The following is a 26,282-nucleotide window of genomic DNA, read 5'->3' as shown; positions in this document are numbered from 1 at the left end:
CCTTTAATATCTAAAGAATTTATTTAAAGTCCAATACTGCATATCGATCAACCTAGATTTCGTCAGCCAAATAATGTAAGGTGTCTCGTCGAAAGTGAAAGTTGGAATGTACAAAATCCAAATTATAATGCAAGATGTTACAAGAAGGTTAAGATGTGCAAACTTGATACGGTGTGACAATGTAGAATATTTAACCGTAAAAGACGTTAAACTAGGTAAGACAGCTTTTATCAGGTTCAGTGATTGAGCACACTCTTCTTAAGGTATCCGACCCATAAATGGCCCAAACACAACCAGCAAAATAATTTGGTATTTTATCAGTAGTTATAAGCAGAGGTGTCAAGTGGTACTATAAAATAAAAATCCGTAAAATGTTCAAGGTATTAGCACAGGGCTTGGTTATACACCCCCCTTTTTTGCCATATTTTTGGGGTTAGGGGGTGCACGAAATATTCAAATGACAGTAACCACTTTAATACAATATACTACTATATACCTCAAGAGGAACCATAAAGATGTTCTTATCAATTGCAACTAATAAAATTCTCAGAGCTATAGGTTGTTCTATTTGTAGACATGTATGGTTGTTACTAAAATAGAAATAGAAGAAAAGGCTAAATAGGCACAACCTCAGAAGTTAAGGAGTCCAGAAATACAACATTTTTTGAGGCACTCAACATTTGCATTAAAAATAACTTTACTTATTGTTTATGTTGTAAAAAAAATTCGGAGACTTTTACCATGCCAATTTCAATTAATTAAGATTCGTAATGTCCAGGTCATTGTCTTGGGATGTAGACTGGCAATCAATTACATATTTTTTTGGTGTCTCTTTTCAGTTAATCTCTTTCGTTTTTCACAATACTTTAAGTTTGCAAACAACTTTGATAGTATGTCATAATAGGGACATTTAACAACCAAAAGGTTAAAGGTTAAGGTCACTTTAAAGGCTAAACTCTGATAACAATTTCCTTTTAATGCTCAATCCTCATAAGTGTGTATTTGTTTTTAATATTTTGATCAACTGATCCTTGCTATTGACAGTTTTACACCTGAGAAATATCATTAGATGTATATGGTCAAGTCCAACCTCCAACACAAGGTATTTTGGAATTAATATTCTTGCAAATATGCATTTATATGTATCACTATTCCAAACTATAGATATATAAATGTGCGACTATGGTGCACTAGAGTATTACACTATTACACAAAGTGAAATTGGAATTAAACACCTAATTATTAGGAATGACGATTTCTTCCCTGTCGATTCTAAATGATTTCTTGAGGTCATTAGTTTGTAGAAAAGTTTAAAAGACTCTTTTTCATAAATGAGACAATATCAAAGCCAAATAAATATATGGCAGCAAATATAACAAGGGTTCCTCCAACACTTATCTCGGGATCCTAACTGCATACATATAATAACCAAAAACTGCACAAACATAAAATAATTTATTTAAAAGTAATCTATACTCTGAATTCTAAATTCATATAATTCTTTTCATCACTTAAAAGCACGAGTTGCAAATGTTTACAGTCATGTAATGTATTGCAATACATATTTATTCTATTTGGTATGAATCAAGAGATGGTTCTTGACAATGGATAATCTGCAGTAAAAATATGTTTTTATGAAAAATACTTATCAGAAGATTAAAGAAAGAAAAGGGCCAGCAAAAAAAAGCAAGAACCCCATCAACGCAGAAGGCTAATTACATGCATTTATAATACCAACATAATTTATCAAGCATAAATAAAAATAACAAAATAATTTATGACAAAAATATGTGATACAAATGTATCTATCAACTACAGTATTTTAGGAAACCTAATTGCTCAATTGCAATAAATGATTTAATCAACAATATCTTACATAATTCAAGTCCTTCAAAACACTTATAGCTATAGCTGATCACGTCTTATCAAATAAGAATATAAAGCTTCACAGAGTGCAGCATGATACAACTGCAGTGGTTAAATCCTAAACACTTGAGAGTGCAAACACAATATTAGTTTTTGGCACACTTAAGCATAGGGACTTACAATTCATTATGGACAGAACAGGTTTGGACACTATATGCACAAAATTTTAAATTCAATCAAAATATTTCAAAATCAGACCAATTTTTTGGGATGGGGCCTCTTGTACCCTTTATAACTCAAAAACTGAATGGGATATCTGAAATCTTATTGAAAAAAACACCAGCAGGACTTTTTATGAGGAATCAGTTAAAAAAATGTTGAAAATAGACCAAACAATTAACAAAGTCGTAGGAACCTTCCTTTAGGCAATAGTCAAATAATATCCAAATTTCATAACAATGGGTTAACCATACGCAAAGTAATTGCATGGAAAAAAAAGGTCACCGTTTTCACTATACACACACTGCTTCAAAGCATGGGATACGTAAGTCATAAATGACACATAAAGAACTATGGTTCAAATGAGCTATTGAACACTTTAACACAATTCTGCAAAAAAACTTGCATAATTTTTGTACCACAGACATTATTTTTTTATCATTTTAACCCTTGGTTTTCCAAAAATGTTCTTTGACATTAGAACATCAAGAAGACCATCTTCTCCTTTACGAACATATATAAGTTTTAAGTGTACACAGCTTAAACCTGACCCAGCCATGTTCTCTGCTGTTGTCATTTTCATTACACCACTAGCAATAAGGGGATGAAAACTTGGCAAGTTCTTAGATTTTGCCTTGATGAAGTTTTCCTATATCTGATGACTATTTGTTTGACATGAGTAATTAAACAGTTGTTCAGAGGTTATATTTGCTGCAAATAGTATTTTGTCAAGCATCTTTACATCATCTTCAGCATTATGTGCATAAAAGATTTCCTTACAAAAATGTTGTGTTAGATAAGGTTGACTGTATTTTTTCTATGTTTTGAAATTGTAATCTAAATAAAGCTAATGAGTCTACAAGTCCTACTACAGTTTCTGTAAAATTATCAAACATTCTACAATTATAAACAGCTGCTGACAAAACTCGAAAATCAAAACTTTTCCCATTATGTGCTACAAGTAAAACATTATTGAACTTTTTTAACCAAAGCAGCCCTAATTTAACAAAATCAAGTTCTACCCCTTTTTTGTCCATTCCAAACAATCCCAGTTACTTGTTCAGCTTCATCGGACATTGGCATTTCAGGAGACACATATCGACTGAAATTAATCTGTGTTCTGTGTTCTTTTGCTGCTATTTGCACAATGTGTGGAAATATATTTCTTCTGACTGTCAGAAAATAAATTGGAATAAATTTTGAATAATTTCATGCATATTCTCCTTGCCCAGTCTTGCATATATATAAATGACCTGTATTGATTGTTCCTTAGCAGATCTGTTAAGAATGTATGTTTGAACAAACAGACTATACTTTGAAGTAGTCTAACAAGCCGAATCAGATCTTTATTGTGCTAGTTTTGACTTATAGCCAACAAATATTCATTCTTTCTCCTACATGCATTGTTTTTGACTTACATATAGATAGAAGTATCTACTAACTTTAAAGTCTTTAGTGTGATAAATCTCACAAATTGTTACACTTATGGTGAGCATGCCACCACCGAAGCGGTCCCATATGGATGGTATGAATGGTTTAGACATTTGGTATATAAATGTATAATTTGATTCAAAATGTAACAAAAATCTAGCTGAATGTAGGCATTTCAGTAAGTAAAACATCCTCATATTTCAAGACCTCTTATTTCTTTGAAAACAGACATAAAGCTAATTTCATCAAACATGACATCAGTCATTGTTTACTCTAAATGTCAGGGTATAGGAAGAAGGATTTTACAAATTGCATAATTGTATAACTTATTTTTTTCTCTGTAGACCTGATTTGTTACCTGAAAAAAACTATTACTTACTCAAGTCTGTACTTTCTAAATCTATTAGAACAAAAATTGGATTGGCTAAAGGTGGTACTGAAGTAAATGCTGGCTTTGGAATAGCATCAGGAATCATTTCAATGTCATCTGCCTGTTCTGTTAGACTTATCTCTGAAAAGAAACATGTCTGTTTGAGTCTATGAAGTTGACGAAGAGTTTAATTTTATGTTAAAATATTGATAGTAATTTACAAAATTCAAGAAATTTGGTTATATTCACAATTAACTTATTTTGACCCTTATTTGAACATATAGGCAACTCATCTTTAACAACAGCAAGTAAAACTTTACTGCTGTAAACGCTCCATAAATATTAACGATGTCAAAGTAGATGTTACACCCGTAATTAAAACAACAACATTGTCAAGTTTTTTTTTTTGTTTTTGTTTGCATATAAATAATACAAGATTGTCTTACCATGCTAATGTTAAATTAGGAATACAAAGTATAATCGGCCATGAAGCGTTGAACTTTTTATACCAAATCATGCATTTTAAGTTTCTATCAAGTTTGTAGTTTCATTTTAATAGTACAAGACTGTCACGTGGAATTCAAATATATAACAGGAATATATCAAAACATGAACTTGAAGCAGATATACAATAGCTTGCTTTTATCAGCCTTCCACAGCTTACATAAAAGCATGTTTACACTTGTTGAAGACCTTTAGACGATCTCTGATTATTTGGTATTTAGGTTATACACTATAGAATTTGTTACAATGTACAAAAATGTATATTTCACCATATCCGTTCTTTTTTCTACTATGTGCAACTAGTTAAAGTATATGCATTATAAAATATTGTAGCTTAATCAGTATATCGCATAAACAACCAATTCAATTAGTTATGAGAAAAAAATATTAATGAGTTTATCCTTTAAAAATCGATCATTGCCTTCATGAACAAGTAACTGATTTTATACCCAAGTACGTTGTGTTTATAGATAAAACTGACCATTCAGTTTATTTCGTTTTGTTTTATTTATTGTTTTCCAAGTATATACATTTTTGTTTAATTTGGGCTTTGATACGTTGTTTACATTTTGTTGTGTGGGTTGAAGACAACTGGAGTGTCCTTGAATCAAAATGAAAGAATTATCTTATTTTAAATCTTCAGTTTTTTATCAATCGTTTGTCTCAAAAACACGATCTGTGTAACACAGAGATAAGTTTAACACTTTTTTTCTCATTTTCTTAAATACACAGTGAAATATGTTATAACAAAACCATTTTGTTCGGTGTAGAGGACTTTACGGTTTACACAGGTTATAATGTATATAAAATCAATTGAGGGCCTCGTGAAATCTATAAATGCATTCTGAAACGGAGACGTTAAAACTCCACTTTTTATGCTCATTTGTTACATACTTTGCAATTGTAATGGTTAATCTATATCAGCATTGAGTCAATATATTTTTTCTTATGACAGGGAGAAGTTCGGAAATGATAAACCTTTTGATTAAAGTATGGCTTCTTGGAGTTTTTAGTGTTTTCAATGGTTTGTATTCAAAATCCTTGATTATTTAAAAAAGTAATCTATGGAACCAAAGTTACAGCGGTAATAAAAAAATGTAATTCAGGGAGAGACAGACCAGACATGGAAAACAGACATACACAACAAAGAACATAAAGTAACTAAAATCATACATGCAAAGTACCAAAAGCAAACGAGCAACTTGGACTCCACTAAAAACTTGGAGCATGGACCAGGTGCACCGGTAGGGTAAACGTCCTCTGCTTTTCTAGAAACACCCGCCGAGTTGCTAAAAAATCCGGGATAGAAGAAAGAGGAAAGGAAAACTATGATACGTTGAACAAACCAGTTTTTATGGCGCAGATGGATACACCGTAACGATCCACCGAACAAAGTTCGTTAATGTTGTTGTAAAGTACAGAAATTCAACATTTTATCAGTTTTACAATCATTAACATTAATATATAATAACAGGTAAAGGGGAAAAAATCAGTTCCTGAAAATAATGTTTAAAAAAATCGAAACATATTTATATTGATATTAATTTTAATATTTAAGTGCCGGTTACTGGCATAATAAAGTAGATACCTTCAAAGACATTTTACTAATATCTTTTTTACTAATATCTTAACACATCTGTTACTTTCAAATGTCGAGCCTATGTTTTAGGTAGCAAAGGAGATGGTTGCAATTCATTTGTCTGTTTCACATGGAAAGTAAATCATAACAATTTAACTCTGTTCTGTCGAGTTTATAATCTACGATTTCGCGTGAAGGTTTATGACCCACAAAAGGTTGTACAGGCAGATTGTTCACCTCCTGTACCGAAAATACAATGTGAACCACACTACAAAAACGTTTCCGTCTATCAAAATATCGTTACAAACGAAACGATAGTAACAATACATGGACAAATAAATAGTCGACTAAATCGACTTAACGTCCAAGCAGCAATACTTCAGCTATATCCAGACGATGAATATGAAATTGATGATAAAATGAACATGAAATGATTATGAAATTAAAAAGGGATGGTACACAAGGAGAATGGGGTCGACAAATCTTGATTGGCACTGAAAATAGGGAGAGGTGGGTAGGGTCGGGCAATTTAGCCTCCTGTGGCGGAGCCCTATGGTTCCTACTCCGGGAGAATACCACAGTAGGGTTCTTTAACGTGCGAGGAACGTGGCATCTTTCCCAACACGGTGCACCACTATGGTTTACGGTCAGATTTTCCGTATTATAGCCTAACAACCCCAGCATGTAACACGCAAGGTGTATCCCGGACCTGCACGGGGTTCAGCAAAAGGTAAAAATGCAAAGTTTTTTAAACTTTGTTTGCAGTCTAAAAACAAAACTCAGAGATATGTGTTATTTTCTTCATCAAAGTCCTTTATACATATGAATATTAATATCGTCGACACGTCTTTAAAATTTAGATTCTCGCGTTGGAAATAATTCAGAAAAAAATGTTACAATTTTGACTTGTTTTTTTGCAATTAAACTATAACAGTAGCTTTTGGATCTCTAACTTATCCGTTGACAGTAATTGGACATTTTTATCAGAAGTACTATCGGCTCTTCCACTTCATAATTAGTTTACGTAGTCTTTAATTTCAGAAATGGCAGTTATGACTACCGAAACGTCCCCTGTAAAACACCAAAGAGGTATTTTTTTTTGTTTTTAATATTCAATCGAATTACCATTTAGGACAGACATGAATTATATATGTAATGTTTTCCATATAGATATTACACAGTTCTATTGCTGATAAACGGACATTAACATGTTTATTTGTATGTTATGTAATGTCGTAATTGTAATCGATAGGAGACAAAATTATAAACACAAAAGACAAGTAACCTTACAAAATATATTTTTTTCTCGTATTTAAAAAAATGGTTGAATGCTAAAACATTACGTTTTATTACAACAAATCGATAAAGTACACTAATCTTGTCAAAAGAATCACAGCACTTTTTAATTTGTCGTGGTATAAATGTGTTCTTCTGGATAAGCGAACCAGTCATTTTTTTTTCAATGGATGGATAAATGCTTTTGATCAAATATGATATTTAGATTTTTTCGAAACTTAAAAAAATAATGGTTTAAATGAAAGACACATTTTGTGTGTTCTGTTTTGTAGACGGATATGTTTTAGTATATTTTTCTTTTCAGATAACAATTGCATAAGAAACTCTTTGCTGTTCACAATGGGCGGATTTATATTTTCTGTAGTAATTTCTTTGACAATAGAAGCATTTAGACAGCGAAATATTCGTGGAATAAAAGGTACTTAATATACAAAAAGAAAAAAATGAAATCCAATACAAAATGCCCCTTTAAAAGTATTATGAACTGATATTGACAAGAAATTTATCTCACATAAATCAAGAACATTGTTAGCTGATATGTTAAAATAAATTAAAAAATATTAATACTTATAATTAAATAAATATACCACTTCTTCCTAATGGATAATCTACATATATTGCATAATATGAAAACTATGTTAATTCTTTTTCAGAAACTAATAAACAACACGAAAAACTATTTGGATGTATTAATATTCATACGAGATTTAAAACAGGTAAAATTAAATTTTGTATGTATTACACACGATTTACACAAATGTCATTAATACTAATGCAACAAAGAGCTGTTAAATGTCGTGTTCACGAAGAACCTGTGTTACCGAACAATATATATGTTACGTAGCAAATTGGAATCGAGTATGATCCGTAATCATCATAGGGCAGATTGGAATTCTAATACTACAAAGTAGTTGATTAAGCCTATTTATAAGTAATAGTCCTACGATAACTTATTAATGCACTAGGAATCTGCATCAGCAACACTTGTTAATTATTTCATAATTTCACGATCTAAACATATGCATATTTTATAGCAGTATATTTAGCCTTAAGTGTTTACTTATTTCCACAAATTACAGTTCTCAAGCGACTTACTTTTGCATTATTGACAATGACATTATTGGGCTTAGCTGCTGTCATTGCCTTATATGACAAACAGAAATGCATCGGTAAGTGCGCAGTACATCTTGACTAATCCGGCAAGTCTGTTACTTTCATTCAATTTGTAATGAAAATCAAGGGAACTAGGGTTTATACGGTAATCAAAAGAGTAAAATCAAAAGATAACGACTATAAAGGAAAAGAAGACTCACATGTGTACCAGTAAGGTACGCGTCATTGTGCTTTTCTAGAAACACCCATTGACATGCTTATAAAATAAAGAATAAAATTGACATAAAAAGGTAACCATTTTTTTCTCTTGGTGCAGATGAACGTATAATAACAAATCACGAGTTTACATTAAAAACGGAAAGCTTTTGTAGTGAGAAATTTAATCTTCTAGTAGTCAAATTGCCCGAGAAAAAATGTTGCAAGTCTAACAAGTCGGTTAGGCACAGTTTTGTTTCTGACGAGAGACAAATATGTAGGTATAGATTTGTCCGATATATTCTACTTCTATTGTCATCATAAATGGTTATTTTTGTTTTTCATTAATCAGTTGTTTGTTTTTTTATATCATAGTATTAAATTCCGACTGAAAAAAAATCTTACATATGCATAAGGAACTGTCAATACTTATATTATTATTTTGCAACATTAAATTTCTTCGCTTGAAGACTTGCCAAAAAGCTTAAGACTAGGCTCACGTTAAAACTACTTACTGGTATAATGTAAATTTATTTTATAGTGCAATGGGTTTTATTAGGATTTGCCTTACCTGTCGGTTGGTTAGGTACAATTTTGTTTCTGACGACAGACAAATATGTAGGTATGGATTTCTCTGATATATTCTACTGCTATTGTCATCATATATGTTTTTATGTTTTTGTTTTTCAATAACCAGTTGTTTGTTTTTTCAATAGTGTTATTTCTTCATCAAAAGATATTTCTCTTTTTATTGCAGTACTTAATTCTCGACTAACTGAATCCTTTTATTTAATTGTTTTATTGAAGGGTGTGACTAGAAACTGTATCAAATTCTCGCAATTGTCGTACATCACAAAACTCATTTTGGTTAGGGGATACATATGTGATGATAAGTTTTGAAAGCAACACAGTTTTAGTTAAATAAATATATAAAAAAAGAATAGCCAAGGAAACCAAGGTTATAGCGATAATCAAAATAATGTTACACAAGGACAAAGACCAGACGTGGAAAATAGACAAAGAGCATAAAGTAACTAAAGTCAAAGTAAAAAAGCAAAAAAGCAACTCGGACTCCACTAAAAACTGGGAGCATGGACCAGGTGAACTGGTTGGATAAGTGTCATCTACTTTTCTAGAAACATCGGCGAGTTGCTCATAAAAATTCAAGTCCGGGGTAGAAGAAAGAGGACAGGAAAACTATGACATGTTGAATAAATCAGTTTTCATGGCGCAGATGGATACACCATAACGATCCACGCGTTCATGTTGACGACCATAAAACTTCTGTAGTGATGACTTCAACCTTGTAGCACATATCCTGTTCCAGAAGCCTATTTGTAAGAATTCTATTGCGAAACAAAAAGTTTGTATAGTTTCGGCAAGCTCTGGAATAACGTATGATATGCTGTGATATGAACACTCCATACGCAGGTGCTGAAGGGATGTTGCCACATATGAAAAGAAAGTTGAAAATTCTTCATGAAGTCATCATGTTTGTCGTAAAGTTTGGTCAATAGTTTTCAGCATTTTGTAAACATCTTCCTCTGCATATTTGGAAAATGATTTGGAATTATTTATCACAAAGTAAGAGGACTCTCTACCAAGGATATTTTATTTGTATCTAGGTGTACCATCCTTTTTGGATAAAACAACGATGTATAATGTTTTTAACTGAGTATGGGGAATAGAAGTATACATTGTGGAAAAATTATAGGTTTTAATGTTATTATATTCAGAAACATATGAGAACTATATTAGCTTATATACTATATTCATAAACTTTACTAAGAAATGTTTCATATTATAAATCCGTGAGGTAGTTTATTGAAGGTTATGTAGGTATACGAACAGCGATTTTGTTTAGTTGATAAAAGGAGCATGTATATCTTTACCAAATTCTGATCCTACTATTTTGAGAAAATCGACACAACAAAAAAACAAAATGGTTGGTCACAAGACTATCAGTTGTTTAAATCGTACAAAATGGTTTCAAGCTTTCAGAAGTCGCACATTTGATAAAAAATTGTCTGAATACAATATGCTTTAATTGTTGAAATATCTTATTTGTCAACGAATGCAGCCAACACTTCATGATTTGGAGCGTGACTAGAAACCAATTGAGTACACGCCCTTTCGATGATAAACTTATGATTATAGTAAATATTTTGAACAATTAACACGCATACATAGTTCAATAAACAGGTGACAACTAAAGTTGTGCTCGGGTTTAGCTTGAATCTCACTATAAAGATAAACGAATATAGTAAATGATTTTTGTTTTCTAATTAATTTATTAGTTTCAATCTTATTTTTAGTTGAAGGCATAGGGAGGAGTGAAGAAGAAATACAATGTAGCGGTAAGAAATTTCCTTTAATGACGGAATGGTTTATACGTATTAACCACCTCAATAAAAAAAATAACTTTTAAAGTAAGGAAACCCACAAACATTTATTAAAAAAGCTGATAATTAATTTTAAATCAACATCAATGTACAAAATAACATAAGAATTTTGTCAAACGAAAAATAAAGTAGAACTAGGAATTGGATGGCACATAATTCATATCTAAAAAACTATAAATTCTATAAAATAAGCTTACGACAACAGTGATTGGATGCTATGTTATTGCATGTGTATTTCACAGACGACACAGGCAAAATTATTTCATCAATAATAAACAATTCTTTTTGCTTCCTAAACGGATGAACATTTCCGTTAATAAAACAAAACAAAATTATACAATGCCTTAATTTAATACAAATAGTATTAAAGATATAAAACATATTTTTTGCAGAAGTTGAGATAGATAATTCAGACTCTTAAACTGTCTTAAATAAGAAATGTCTTGATGAAGATATATAAATGTAAGTTTATTATGCTTTATTATGAGAAATGTATATTTTAAATTTAACTGGTAATTGCCTTTCTTAATAGAAATATATACATAATGTGCATACATGTATAACATACTGACAAAACAAAAATAAAACAACAACAGTAAAACACAACCAAACAAAATGAACAAAACATACACACGTCCAAACATTAGACCAAGAAGGAGGAAAACTGTTTTGTTTTTCGATCCCATATATATATATATATATAAGAGATTTACATGTACTATTGCTGAAATTTTAAACATGTTTCTGAAAAGGTGACATTTTTCTTAAAATGTGAAATTTTTCTTAAAAATTTAAAATTATGTATGTGAGTGTTAGTATTTTTATAACATATCAATGAGACATGTCTGTTATAGTTTTTTTAAACGTTCGAATGTCTCACCATTGATTGATTGGAAAAGATCAAGGATAATGTGTTTTCATACAATTACAATAGTATAGAGCTGTAATCATAACTTATTGATAATTCGTTTCCAATATTTTGAATGCAGTACAAAAATTATGTATGTGATGTCCAAATTAGTTTCTGATAAAATGGCAAGTGATGAGTTTGCCCAACACACGTGATTAACTGTCTATTTCAGAGTATGTTCAAACCAAGGACAATGCTCAATGTGACTTAACTATATAAACGTTTGGTGTGATAAAACCTTTATTTACAAGGAATAAATATGATTAAGCGTATATATCATGTATATATATTATATTAACATCAAGATCCAAGATCTGTGAACATATATATTCGAGTTATCGACTGAAGCTCAGATGTGTGATTCTGAAATGTTTTGGTTGCAACTGAAATAAACAGAACCGGTCATAATAAATTTAGTTAACCAACTCATATAGTTTTGAAAAGAAAATAAGTCATATTTATTACAACATTCGATGTACCTTCTTTGTCTTTTAACAAGTTTGTCCCATAACAAGATGAGATGTGTTGCCATTTTGTTACATTTTTTGCGTTAGACAGTTATTGCAGTTAAGAGTATGTACAAGGATTGATTGTAAGCTTCCGTACAGGGGCAGATAGAACATGTCAATGTTGAGTCAGAAATTTTACGGGATGCACTTTGACCAATACAAATGATGATACAGCTCGTTAATGGTTATATCCACTAATTCCATATACTATACTCCCTTCCCCATTGTCCTCATTCCCATTCCCAATAGTCCTTATTAATATCCCCGACTTTGGCTTCGTCTTTTTTGATATTTTAAGCAAAGGGGAGTAACTTTCTACAAATTTGTCTTGGTTTACTGTCAAATTGGAGCAATGGACAGCAATATACTTCAAATTCAAATATTCAATTTTTTAGAGCCACGGTAAGTACTTGGATACTCTTAAATAATTTATTTCAAACCATTCAGGTACTTACCGATGTGAAAATAGTTAAAGTTTCCAACAAAAAAGTTTACTGTTTTCCCTTTCCCTAATAAGACCCCAATCAGGTTGTCGACTGTTGGTGGATTACATCCCTTTGACGACATTGCTAAAATGGCTTGCATTCCGTAAATATGAAAAACAACTTTTGAGAATTACACATTCTCCATTTTAAAAAATTCCCACTCCCTAGAATCCTCAATGTATATTTCGTATCGAAAATTTACATTATCAAATTGAATTTCATATTATAAAATTCTTCAACATTAAAGATGTTGTGTTTAACTAAATCCAATACATATCCTCATATCTATATATCATTTGAGAATAAGTTCTATATCCTCCCAATTAAAAATCCATATACCCCCATACACTATCCCTTTGTCATTCCTATCCTCATCTGCCCATCCCCAATATACCATAGAATTGGAAGCTTTTCCCATATAAGTACTGTAACTATTGAAACATTTTGTAGTTTTCAGATTACATTGATTGGTATCCTGTTAAGATGGATACTGAATGGCGCAATGACCACCTCATGAGTTTGTGCAAGTGGTCGGACACATACTGAGCAGTTGTGTAGCTGCACCATTAGAATGCCTTCTGTGTGCTTAAATACTGTTGTATATGTGTGAAGTGTATGTGCAGGGCAATTATGAGCATCAAAAGAGCCACTAGCAAGAAAAAATTTCATTAATTTGTTCCTTTTAATGTGTTGGAAAAACCTTAGTATTAACTCCTAACCTTGTAAAACCTCATTATTCCATACAAACAATACGTAATTTCTTCGATTGTAAAGAAAAAGTATTGACCAAACTTTACGACAAACGTGATGACGTTTCATTCAGAATTGTCAACTCTACTCTCATCTGTGGCAACATCACTTCAGCACCAGCACATGAAGTGTTCATATCTCAGCTAATACGTTATGCCAGAGCTTGCCGAAGCTACGCAAACTTTTTGTATCGCGCTAGAATTCTGACAAATTGGCTTATGGATCAGGGTTATGTTGTTACAAGATTGAAGTCATCATTACAGAAGTTTTTTGGTCGTCATCATGAACTCGTGGAACGGTGTGGTGTATCCATCTGCGCCATGAAAAGTGTTTTGTTCAACGTGTCATAGTTTTCCTTTCCTCTTTCGTCTACCCGGACTTGACTTTCTATGAGCAACTCGGCGGGTATTTCTAGAAAAGCACATGACGCTTACCCTACCGGTGTACCTGGTCCATGCTCTCAGTTTTTGGTGGAGTCCGAGTTGCTTATTTGCTTTTGTTACTGTGTCTGTATGACTTTACTTACTTTATGTTCATTGTTGTGTATGCTTGTTTTCCATGTCTGGTCTTTGTCCCTTGATTACATTCTTTTCATTACCGCAATAACCGTGGTTCCCTTGATTACTATTTGAAGAATGTTATTCTTGGAACTGCATGCTAATTCTTCTAATTGGAAAAACCCATGGAATGCAATTGGTTAAAATGATTTTTAATAACTGATGTTAAACTAGCTGTGAGTTTTCCCTAGAGATCCTTGGTTATTGGTAATCTAGAGTCTGAGAGTGAGTTTGATTGTTTTGCACAACCTATCAGTAGTTTTTATTAATAATGAACATGTTAGTTGGATCCTCTATGTTCAACATTTCATGTAAATAGCTTATAACTGAAATGTGGAACAAAATTGTTGAAGGTTTCAGACCTGTGCTAAATAAGTGACCTATGTAATTAGCAACTTTCTGTAGTGGATTGGCAAGCATGTATTCGGTGGCCCAAAGTATGTTATCAGTTGTTCCCAAACTATTTGATAAATTGTCTAGTACTTAGAGCAAGTGATGACCTTAAAAACTTCTTGCTTGATCTATTGAATTGTTAATAAGTGAGTCGAAATCTGTACTCCTTCCTTTTCCAACTCTGAAAGCCTTCTGGAATTGTAAGCATGTAGATTGTCAGGAAAAGTGTTGTACTTTCCTGGTAAGTGTTTTGCATTAAACCAAATATTATGTTTTAAGGCAATAGAAATAAAACGCCGTACTAAAAACATCAACACTTTGTGTTTACATATGTTTTTTTTTTTGTTTATAGTATGAACCCCAGTCATATTGTCAGATAGAAACAAAACCTTTTCATCTGAAAGGAAATGTCCCCAAATTTTTAATGTAAAAAAAATAGGGAACATTACATCTCCTTTATGACAATTTGATGGATTTTAAAGTGAATAGGCAAAACCACTGCAAACCACCATATTTTTGAAAACACCAAAAAGCCTAGGAAGCCTAATGCATCAGTATATAAAGCCAACTGGTCAGATGAAAGCCAAGAATGTTAAAAAAGACTGACTTACCGTTAAAAGATTCGATAATATTTTGCCAAACTTTGATAATAACTATGGCTGATTGACAAAATGATGTGGCTTCTTGATACCCATAATAAATTAATCAATCTATGTAAAAACGATCTCCTAGGACAAACCACAGAACAAGCAAAATTTAACAAACACATTTGGGACTGAAGCTCACACAAAGTTACTTTTTGTGTCTTGCAAACTAAAAAAAAAAAAAATAATAATAATAATAAAATAAATAAAAAAAAAAAAAATAAAAAAGACCGTATTCTTACAACCTTTTCATCGTGTAACTTACATTTCAATTTCCGTGAATCAACCTCAATGTCATATAAAGTTATAACATTGGTAGGTAGAACAGTTTTCTCTTCTTTCATGAAAATACCCAAATTCTAACATAAGTGAAGGAAACATTCTTAATCATTTAAACATGTATCAGATGTAGGTTTGTTTTTGTTTGTTTGTTGGGGTTTAACGTCCGAGCAGCAATATTTCAGCTATATTGAGATGATGAACATGAAATTGATGATAAAATGAACATGACATGATGATGAAAGGAAAAAGGGATGGGACACATGGACAATGGGGACGACAAAATTTGATTGCCACTGGATATAGGGAGAGATGGGTAGGGTCGGGCAATTTAGCCTCCTGTGGCGGAGCCCTATGGTTCCTACTCCGGGAGAATACCACAGTAGGATTCTTTAACTATGGTTTGCGGTCAGGTTTTCCGTATTATAATTTGACAACCCCAGCATGTAGCACGCCAGGGGTACCCCATTCCACCACCTGGGGCCCACATCCCAGTTGCTCTGTGGGCAGAGCGCCCTAGCCCGCGGCTAGGTTTCTGAGCACTATTTAGTGCCTTTTACGACAAGCTTAGCGCTGCTGCAGGCCTATTCTTTTAACACCCGGTCCTGCACGGGGAATCAGATGTAGGAGGCTAAAAAAATCTTCAAGAATATAAGACATACCACCTGCATGATATTTGTTTTGCATGATCCATTGTAAAGCTCTACTAAGTAATTAAAAAAAATTGACCCTAGCTACTTGCTCCCATAGCCACTCATTTATCATAATAATAAAACTCATTCAAAGAAAACCCTAACAATTGATAATCAGAAAGGTTGGAAGGTACAATGGGAAAGATATTTGCATTGTCTTTGCCTTTTTTTGCATTAGAGCCATATTTTTTAACAAATTTACTTTATCGATACTATCATATGAAACACCTGAAATTTCAACAGGTAAATGGGAATTGACATAATTTCCCTTAATGAACAATAAATCATGAATAAGGCGAAACCTCCCATCAGATTTCGGTACTAATCCCAAAAGGTGAACATATAATTTGTAAAGGGGTGGAGAGGCAAAATGTCCAGCAATTTTATCATGCAAAGATTCTTTAGCCATTTTTTCAAATACTGCTTCCTTGTTTCCAAAGCAGAGTTGAGTTTTTTACAAACTGTTCTGATTATATTGTTCAGACAACCCAGAGAAAAATTTCTTAAAACCATTAACCTGTGTTTTGTCCTATTGCTTGTTGTACACTTGCAAATCAAAATCTAATTCATTGGCTTCTACCGGTGTAGGTAATGGGTTTTGAATTTGTGTCAGCGAAGGTGTTTTTGATGGTGTACATGTGTTGCAGCATTTTTGCTTTGTATTCACTGATTTCATGTTCATTGTATCACCAACTTCATGTGTATCGCCTGAATATAGCTGAAATATTGCTGCTCGGGCGTTAAACCCAAACAAACAAACAAAACAAAACAAAATTATATTCACTGCATTGAAACCTTGCATTAGGACCTCTGCAGAAATGGCAAATATGTTTATGAGGACATGGTTTTTTCCATGATTATCCACTGTTGAAACAGATGCATGTTTTGAATTTTTGGATAGGTTGTGATTTTGATACAATTTAAAATTTTTCTTATTGGAATTGGTGACTGAAATCCTGGGTGACTGAAAGTGCGAAGAAATGGCTGAGGACGAAAATTTTATCAGTCTGTTGTTGCATAAATTAGATGTTTTGGTGAATAGCTCATCTACGATTTTTCCCCAAGGCAACCAAACTGACTTCCTTAACTTTATAAACCTTTCATCATAAACTCTCCAGGGTCATCCCCATAGGGGTCATGCGTTTCCCCAATATTGTGCATGTATTTAAGTAGTTGTCTAGCCTCCTTCTGACGTTTTTCAATGTACACGTCCATAAAAACTAACAAAAGGCAGTGGTCTACTGTCCAGTGGTGATTGGAGTTTTATTATTGCCTGTGTTGTTGATAATTGAGAATCTCATTTGAGTAACCAACAAACTAAAAGTGTCAGATTCGTAGTGGGGAGACAGCATATTAATTTCAAAAATAAATTCACCCTCCAATATTTTGTTCTTATTTTTTTCAGTTAATGCTTACACTGTAAGCAATATAGGTAGATAGGCTTATGTTGCATTAAACAGTCAAAACTGTGAACTAAATATTGTACATTGGCATTCCATGTACGTGTATCACAATGTATCACATCACTCAATGTACAAAAGGTATGATGTACTAATTTATAAACATGTCATTCATTCATTCTCACACTGTGAGAAATCATATATTGTATTGGAAACTTACATTGTAAGTTGTTATACCTGCAGTGTTTTTAATACATATGTACTACTCTAAAACTAAATAAATAGATGGAATTTAAAGTGGAGACTTATACTGTAAGTCAATTATAGACATGATTGAAATAAGTGATATGTTTACATTGTAAACAGCAATGCGATGATTTATGCAAACACTGTAAGCTATACATGTATAATTCCAACATATACAATGTAAATGTAATTCATATACAGACTATGAGCAGACAGGTCTTGTAATGGAAACTTACACTGTAAGTAGTTAATATTGTACATACATTTTAACTTGTTGAGTTTATGAGTACTCTATAATCTTTGTCATGTTTCACTTTTTTAACTTACACTGTAAGTCGTATGCATGTAAAAGTAGCTCATGATTGCACTCTCAGCTGATTATTTTAAATTCACACAGTGAATGAACTTTGTGTATAAATGATACTGTATACGTAACAATTTTACTACAAACTGTGTAAAACATAACTGCACCTTAATGCCATGTAAATTGTGACACTATATATATATGTATCATAATTGATGTAGTTCAAGCAGTTATGTCCAAAAGATACCTACTTTAGACTGCTAATGTGATGCTGCATACAAAACAGCAGCACTTACACTTTTAAAGTAACGTCGGATTCCAAAATGGTTCAAATGCGTTCCATCGAAACACAAAAAGTCATGCTGTCGCCAGAATTCGCGGTGATGCCAAAGTGTTCTATAGTCAAACATTCTGTTTGGATTCTTACTTCAATGTGGCAATTAATAGTCTTTATCTTTTCGTTGTACACTGAGGAGGTTGATAGTTCACTTCTGGGTAACAGCTGACCTATGATTATTTTTTTAACTCCCTTCCCATGGTAACACAAGAAAGCTAGAGAATAAATACCAGCTGCTAATTGGTATGCAGTATTTCTAATAGTGACAGCGTCGTTACATCAAATTTGAATGAGCAATATATCTGAAACTGACAGAAAGGATAGAAGTGACAAATCCGGGCACTGAAAGTCTCCTTACAGTTAAACCGCCTTGTGCACGACAGGAAATAACAAATTCATCAAAGTCTAAACGTAAATAATTGTCACCGGAATTCAAGAATCTATTCAAACGCCATATAAAACTGTGTCCAAAAAGCATCACATCTCGCTGGGTCATGGTTATACATTATTCACATCCGGTAGAAATCAGAGCGCCATCTTTAGGCAGGAATGTCAAGGACTAGGTCAAATAAATCCTATCACGTTACACACCATTGCAAAATACGAAAATGTTACTATCAGAGTTTGTGCTCTCTATTAAAGTTCTCTATGAATGAAACTACTGTGTGTTTGTCATACACAAAATTGCGATTAAAAATAAATATATCTAACACTATAAAATAGCGTTTGAGATAAATATATAAAAGATAGACTCAGTTGTGTCATAATCGAAAACAGGGTCCAGTAGATTTATATTGTATCACGAAAATTCGGAACTATCGTCAATTTATAATTTCCAAAAACAGTAAAAGCTTTCAAACTAATCTCGGCTCCGCAACCCACGGCAAAAACACAATGCAAAATAAATCAATTGATTTTCGCCAAAACAAATCTATAGTTGTTGGTGGTAACATTTTCCATTGATAATGCTAAGAAGCACGCAAACGAATACTTGTATCTGACTGGCTGATAATAGGAGTGTGTGAGGGGACTAGTCTTATTTTAGAAATATTGACAATAAGCCTAACTATATAATATATACCACCAAAAATCTTACACCCAGTTGAAAATCAACGTGCAAACAAAACAATATTCATAGCCGACATAAATTAATTTAGGCCCCTAAATTTGGGATTTACTCTATACAAGCACTTACCAAAACCCATACTACGTAACCGCACATTAATTTATTTATGTCCTACATTAACTTTGTTCAAACGAATATAAACAATTATTAGCTTGTATACTTAGGCGCATATTTGACCTCATTCACAAATTCGTACCAAGAGGACAAGGTAAATAGTAACGAAAACACTAGATTTAGTATTGAATGTCGAAATTGCCACCTCCACGCACACAGAAAGCAGATAACGAATAATATGATTACAACGTAATCCTACGTTTTTTTAGATAAAAGAAACGTCGTTGCAACTTCTTTAAAACGTAACGGTTCTTAGTTGTTTCTGATTGCCAGCGGCCATTTATTTTCATCAACCGATCGGAAACATTACCTCGAGCAGCGGCGGTTGCAACGCCTGATATAAAACTATGTAAACCAAAATCTGAAATATCATAACCTAATTCAAATAAAATAGAGCTTACTAATTTCAATGGTAAAGGAAAACTATTAACCAAACTTTACGACTAACGTGATTACATTTCATTCAGAATCGTCAATTTTTCTTTCATTTGTGGCAACATCCCTTCAGGGCCTGCATATCACAACACATAAGTTATGCCAGATCTTGCTTGACGAAACTATGCAGACTTTTTTGTATCGCGCTAGATTTCTAACAAATATGCTACAAGATTGAAGTCATCGCTACAGAAGTTTTATGATTGTCATCATGAACTCGTGGATCTTTACAGTGTATCTATCTGCGCGATGGAAACTGTTTTGTTCAACGTGTCAAAGTTTTGCTTTCTTCTTCGTCCATCCCATACTTGACTTTTTATGAGCGACTCGGAGGGTGCTTCTAGAAAAGCAGATGATACTTACCTTACTGGTCCACCTGGTCCATGCTCCAAGTTTTTTTAGAGGAGTCCGAGTTGATCATTTGCTTTTGGTTACTTTGTATGTATGATTTTGGTTACTTTATGTTCTTTGTTGTGTATGTATGAATTTTTATTTTCATTACCGCTGTAATCTTGGTTCCCTTGATTACTCCTATGCATTGTTGTATAAGATAAACTGACATTTATTTAGCTTTGAACAAACAAATTTGATTTTTTTTCATTACAGATCTAAAATATACATTTCAGAATTTAAAAGGTGTAGATGCAGTTAATTTTTTTTTAATTTTAACTCCATCACATAAATGTCTGAAACAAAATTTCCATTATTATAAAGACAAATAAATATCGATTCTTTCATATTCCTATACTTAACATATTGAATTTAGAAATTTCAATTATGAAAGGTCAGGTATTCACGATTGAGAACTTTAAGGCTTTTAACTTCAACTGACTGGTGTTGCAAAAACTCTCCATTCAAATATGGTCATTTCGGTCACGTCATTACGGGATATTTAAACATTATAGAAAACAAATTTCTCCGTAAAGTCTTCTCTACAGTCAGAAGTACAGTGAAACACGCTCCATAAATCAAAAAAATATAACTTTAATTTTTTTATGGATGCCTTGGAGAACTATGCAGGAAAAAAGATTAAACGAGAACAAGAAGACATTAATTCACAAGCAGAGTGAGAAAATTTTGAAGCTTATAAACATTTGAAGTAGGCCAATGAGTGTCAATGCTATATCAGTTTTCATAGACCCTGATATAGCAAAAACATTGTCTACTATACATGACAAAGGTGTTGTCGTACCAGCAGACTGACTCGAAAACAACTTTGTTTTTGTCTGCGAAATACATTACATCAAATGTGTATTATCGGACGTAGCCGTAGAAAATAATAGCAGTAATAAGACCTAAAGTGATACCACACTCTCCAAAGAAGACACAGTGGAAGACCATAAATATGTACTATCCTCTGTCGGTCTCTACCAAAAACGATGATGGTGATCTACGGCCTGCAGCAGCGCTAAGCTCAGAAACCTAGCTGGGGGCTAGGGCGCTCTACCCACGGAGCAACTGGGATGTGTGCCCCAGGTGGTTGAATGGGGTACCCCTGCCGTCTTACATGCTGGGGTTGTCAGGCTATAATACAGAAAACTTGACCGCAAACCATAGTGGTGCACCGTGTTGGGAAAGATGCCACGTTCCTTGCACGTTAAAGAACTCTACTGTGGTATTCTCCCGCGGTAGGAACCACAGGGCTCCGCCACAGGAGGCTAAATTGCCCGACCCTACCCACCTCTCCCTATATCCAGTGGCAATCAAAATTTGTCAACCCCCTTGTCCTTGAGTCCCATCCCTTTTTCATTTCATCATCATTTCATGTTCATTTTATTATCAATTGCATGTTCATCGTCTGAACATAGCTGAAATATTGCTGCTCGGACGTTAAACCCCAACAAACAAACATATATGATCGTAACAACAATGTTGTGGAGATCCTCCTGGGTTTGTCCGGCGGATCTAAGATGGTGACTTAGAGGAAGGTTTGGTTTGCATTTGTAGTCACTGCGATGACCATTCATACGCCAGTTGAAAGGTTGCTATGTTTCACCAACGTACTGCATACCACATCGGCACTGGAGAAGGTATATGGTATTTTCGGTTTTGCAAGTCACGTCGCAAAAAAGGGCAAATTCCTTTCCAGTGCAGTAGCTTTTAAACGTTTTGGTGTGCAGCATCTGGGTACAGGTCTTACATCTCCTATCTCTACATGGTCGACACTGGCCCGTTGTATTTTGTTTGGGCTGAGATGAAATCTCTGCTCTTACTAGGGCATCTTTTAGGCTCCTAGGTCTACGGAATGCCAGGACCGGGGCCCCAGGAAAGAGCTTGGAGAGCTTGGGATGATTTTGAATGTCTTTCCAATTTGAATGCAATAACTGCGAGAGTTTCCCAAAGGCTGGATGGGACCCTTTTGTTCTTTTTCTTAGGTTTGTACTCGAGGAGATCTCTACGGCTGATTTTGTTAGCACGCAGTTACTGCATTAAAATTGGAAATACATTCAAAAACATCTCAAGCTGTATTTCTGAATTGCCCTTATATACGGTTTGGTGTTTATGTCGATATTTCCAGATTATCAAAGAGCAGTGGTGTAAGTGTTAGCAGACGTAATTGGAGGTCGAACATCTAGTTCTCTTAATTAGGTTTATTTGGGGGAATTTCAGCATTCATTTTTATTAGTTGCGCACAAATGTGTCGAAATTATTCGGCATTTCTGTTTAATCGAATGTGTACTTTTTGTATCTTATGCACCAATTCAATTCTAACCGTGACTTTTATATACCATAGAGTGATAGTACAGTTTTATTTTAATATCGCTGAAAAAAATGATAGAGCATGGCATGTTTAAACCCAGATTAATAGAAATGATTACTTTCAAAATGAGTATTCGCATTTTCTTGATTTTACAAAAAACAAAAAAAAAACAAAAAACAAAACAAAACAAAACAAAAACAAAACAAAACAAAACAAAACAAAAAAAATAAATATCTACATATACATCTCCGCCATACATGACTGACTTGAACGTAGTATAACGATTTTTTATTGAAATAAATCTTGATTAGGGACAATGTATACTAACGATCACGCTGATGGGCAAGTTAAGAGAAAGACAGAGCTTACACATGTTAAGATTGTTTCGTATGTACATCATACACATTCACATTTCAAATGATAGAAATAAACATATTTGTTTTACATTCCTGTCGAAGTAAAGTAGCATAGGATTTGTCAAATTCCATACTATAGTTGGAATTTTTCATCGCAGTTGTGTCGATTTCATTACCATTCTTGCTTAATAAGTTCACCGATGAGAATTCTCTTGACGATGTCTCAGGTACATGTGATACTTTGGCCAATGTTTTGTCATATTCATTTATTTCTATTCTTTCTAATGTCTCAAGCTTTTCGTGGCATTCTTTAGGAATCATACAGTAAGCGTAGTTATTATGTAGTTATTATTAAGTCTATGCTTATCTTGATAAGTGTTTGGGTCTTCATAGCCGTCCATCACATCAATATATGGCGCAACTGAGGATAAGGAGGAGGAAATGGCTAAATCAAACATGTAGAATCGTCTAGTTCAGCTACAACCGTTTCCGTTGCAACATGAGTCAGTCTGGAAGAACTATTTTTCAATTTGAATCATAGTTCAATACCTTCGTACAAAGATGACATACTTTTTGAATTGCATTGTACATCATCTGATTCCTCACCCATCAAATTCAACAATCGTTTCTGTCTGTATTAAAATTTTTCTACATCCAAGCGTTCCTACTTTCAGTAAAGCTACAATGGAAAGTATCAGAAGCAATGCCGTACTTGCCACTGAAACTCCATATAAGTATACATGATCGGAAGTGGTATCTTAACACAAAACAAAATGAATATTAAAGCAATGATTGAATTATCTATTCAGTTATGTAAGATAGCTTGATAGTTCAATTGTGATATATTACATATTTCATGCCCATAATAAAAGAAATATATTAAAAATTAAATTTATTTTAAATAAATGTCAATCGGAAATCACGGTTCCTTTTCACTATAACCAATAAATGTCTTGAACGCTATGCTATCGCATTTCCTTACTGGCCAAATTATTCTTTTTCTACTCATTTCTGCATTAGTAAGAAAATGACATTCATCAATCAGCATTTTAAACAGAAATTATAAACGAGCATATAATTTATTAAGTAGATGAAAAATTGATTGATTTTAGTTCCTGATAAAAAATTGTTTGCTGTCGGTGTTCTTTTATTAAATTTATTATTAAAAGCTGGAAAGATCAAACCAAAAAGACCAATTTACAACAAGTTACATGCACCTCCTGAAACATGTAACTTTCCCAACCCCACGCACACGAAGCACACGAAACACTCACACGATGCTCACGAAACAAAAACACGAAGCACACGAAACACGCACACGAAGCACATGATACACGAAAGCCATACGAAACACGCTGCACGAAGCAAGATACACGAAATAGTGTCCGGACGTATTCATCTCAGTAATTGATATAGTTCGGAATCTAACTCGCAATATGAAACAAATAATAAATTATGGTATACAGTGTACGTCTGTTCGCCGTATTTTGTTGATAACTAACATCTTACACATTCAAATTCCGCGCTTTATCATGATTAAATTGGCTAAACAATGTCTACCCTCTTCGTTCTTACCATGTATATATATGTAACACTATTGCATTTTATGGTGACATGAGTAATCAAATGTTGTCGGTAATGTCATTTGTTTTGATGATGTACTTTTCCAACAATTGCTTAACCACAAATATGATAAACATTAGTACCAAAATACATTTTCCAAATATATTGCCATTGGTTTATATATTTATATTATGTTTATAGTTCTTTTCTGTTGCAGAAAAAAGTAGCCAAAAGCTGCAAAGAATACGTAAAATGAGCCATCATTATTTATGCGATTATTTAAATTCTATCTAAATCAGATTATTATTCACCCGTAGGTGTAAACAGGGTGTTAAAGAAAAACATATTTGTCCAGTGTGTGGACACGTTTTTTAACAAATGGTCGGCATTCAAAAGGGAACAAATTGTGCTCTTCTACTTGCTGACCTATTCCTTCACTAACGTGGATCGTTATGTAGTATCCATCTGCACCATGAGAACTGATTTATTCAACGGGTGATAGTTTTCCTTTCCGCGTTTGTCTACCCTGGACTTGGCTTTTTATGAGCAAGTCGGCGGTTTTTTCTAGAAAAACTGAGGACACTTACCCTAACGATGCACGTGGTCCTTGCTCCCAGTTTTTAGCGGAGTCCGAGTTGCTCATTTGCTTTTTGTACTTTGTATGTATGAATTTAGTTACTTTATGTTCTTTGTTGTGTATGTCTGTTTTCAATGTGTGTTCTTTGTCCTTGGATTACATTCTTATGATTACCGCTATAACATTGGTTCCCCTGATTACTCTTTCACTCTAATGAGGCTGACATTATAGCTCCTCTGATCCAAAAAAAAAGAATATCGTTTAGCTAGGTCCTTTAATCTTAGTTTCCGCTATATAGATGACGTATTTTCTTTAAACAATCCTAATTTCGGTGATTTGATACAATGCATCTACCCCAAAGAACTTGAGATAAAGGGTACTACAGACACTATAAAGTCGGCCTCATATCTTGACCTACATTTAGAAATCGATGGTAAAGGAAAACTATTGACCAAACTTTACGACATACGTGATGACTTTTCATTCAGAATTGTCAACATTCCTTTCATTTGTGGCAACATACCTTCAGCACCTGCGTATGCCTGAGCTTACCGAAACGACGCACAATTTTTTATATCGAACTAGAATTCTAACAAATAAGCCTTTGGAAAGGGTCATATTGCCTTTCGTCTACCCCGGACATGACTTTATGAGCAACGCGGCGCTTACGCTACGTGTGCTTATTTGATTTTTTAACTTTGTATGTATGATTTTAGTTACTTTATGTTCTTTGTTGTGTATGTCAGTTTTCCATGTCTGGTCTTTGTCTGGTTAATATGTTTGCCGTTTTCTTGATGCTCACAAAAGTGGGTAAATATTACCAACAATATCGTTTCACTACGAAACAGTAAATTATTTGCTAAATTGTGAGAATTAAAATCAGTTGTAAGAATTCAGAATGAAACAAACGTTCTCGGTACTGATTTTGT

At 33.3% G+C, this 26,282-nt stretch overlaps 1 protein-coding gene and 1 long non-coding RNA gene across 9 annotated transcripts; one reads left to right on the top strand and one right to left on the bottom strand.

Annotated features, from left to right (window-relative positions):
• The first annotated feature begins 23 nt into the window (after positions 1-23).
• On the top strand, positions 24-14,889 carry LOC148609476 (uncharacterized). Of its 8 annotated transcripts, XM_088595820.1 has the most exons (11): positions 26-215; positions 1,045-1,102; positions 5,346-5,414; positions 7,011-7,058; positions 7,570-7,683; positions 7,919-7,981; positions 8,345-8,434; positions 9,115-9,195; positions 10,889-10,930; positions 11,368-11,437; positions 13,330-14,889. In XM_088595820.1, exons 3-10 carry the CDS (start codon positions 5,360-5,362, stop codon positions 11,394-11,396), a joined length of 522 nt encoding a protein of 173 aa, XP_088451946.1. In that variant the 5' UTR covers positions 26-215; positions 1,045-1,102; positions 5,346-5,359; the 3' UTR covers positions 11,397-11,437; positions 13,330-14,889. The 8 variants fall into 8 exon arrangements, with proteins under 8 accessions (XP_088451944.1, XP_088451943.1, XP_088451942.1 ...); XM_088595818.1 differs by lacking the exon at positions 1,045-1,102 and having other exon boundaries at positions 24-215; positions 11,371-11,437; positions 13,337-14,889; XM_088595817.1 differs by lacking the exon at positions 1,045-1,102 and having other exon boundaries at positions 24-215; positions 11,371-11,437.
• LOC148609477 (uncharacterized) lies at positions 2,914-4,227 on the bottom strand. The gene is made up of 2 exons (XR_015924717.1): positions 3,896-4,227; positions 2,914-3,257 (listed from the first exon to the last, which is right to left on the bottom strand). It is a non-coding gene; the product is annotated as an uncharacterized LOC148609477 (long non-coding RNA).
• Positions 14,890-26,282: the final 11,393 nt, after the last annotated feature.

The sequence above is a fragment of the Perna viridis genome, chromosome 8, assembly GCF_037379345.1.
Source record: "Perna viridis isolate PV_CMFRI_1.1 ecotype Kerala chromosome 8, ASM3737934v1, whole genome shotgun sequence".
NCBI classification, from domain to species: Eukaryota; Metazoa; Mollusca; class Bivalvia; order Mytilida; family Mytilidae; genus Perna; species Perna viridis.
Note: the sequence above shows the minus strand (reverse complement) of the source record. Positions and strands in the feature narration are given on the sequence as shown.

Excerpts from the sequence above, each read along its gene's own strand:
- LOC148609476 (XM_088595816.1), top strand. The coding sequence starts at position 107 with ATGTACAAAATCCAAATTATAATGCAAGATGTTACAAGAAGGTTAAGA. Across the intron at positions 7,059-7,569 it reads CCCTGTAAAACACCAAAGAG|ATAACAATTGCATAAGAAAC; the intron begins GTATTTTTTTTT and ends TTTTCTTTTCAG. Across the intron at positions 7,982-8,344 it reads TCATACGAGATTTAAAACAG|TTCTCAAGCGACTTACTTTT; the intron begins GTAAAATTAAAT and ends CACAAATTACAG.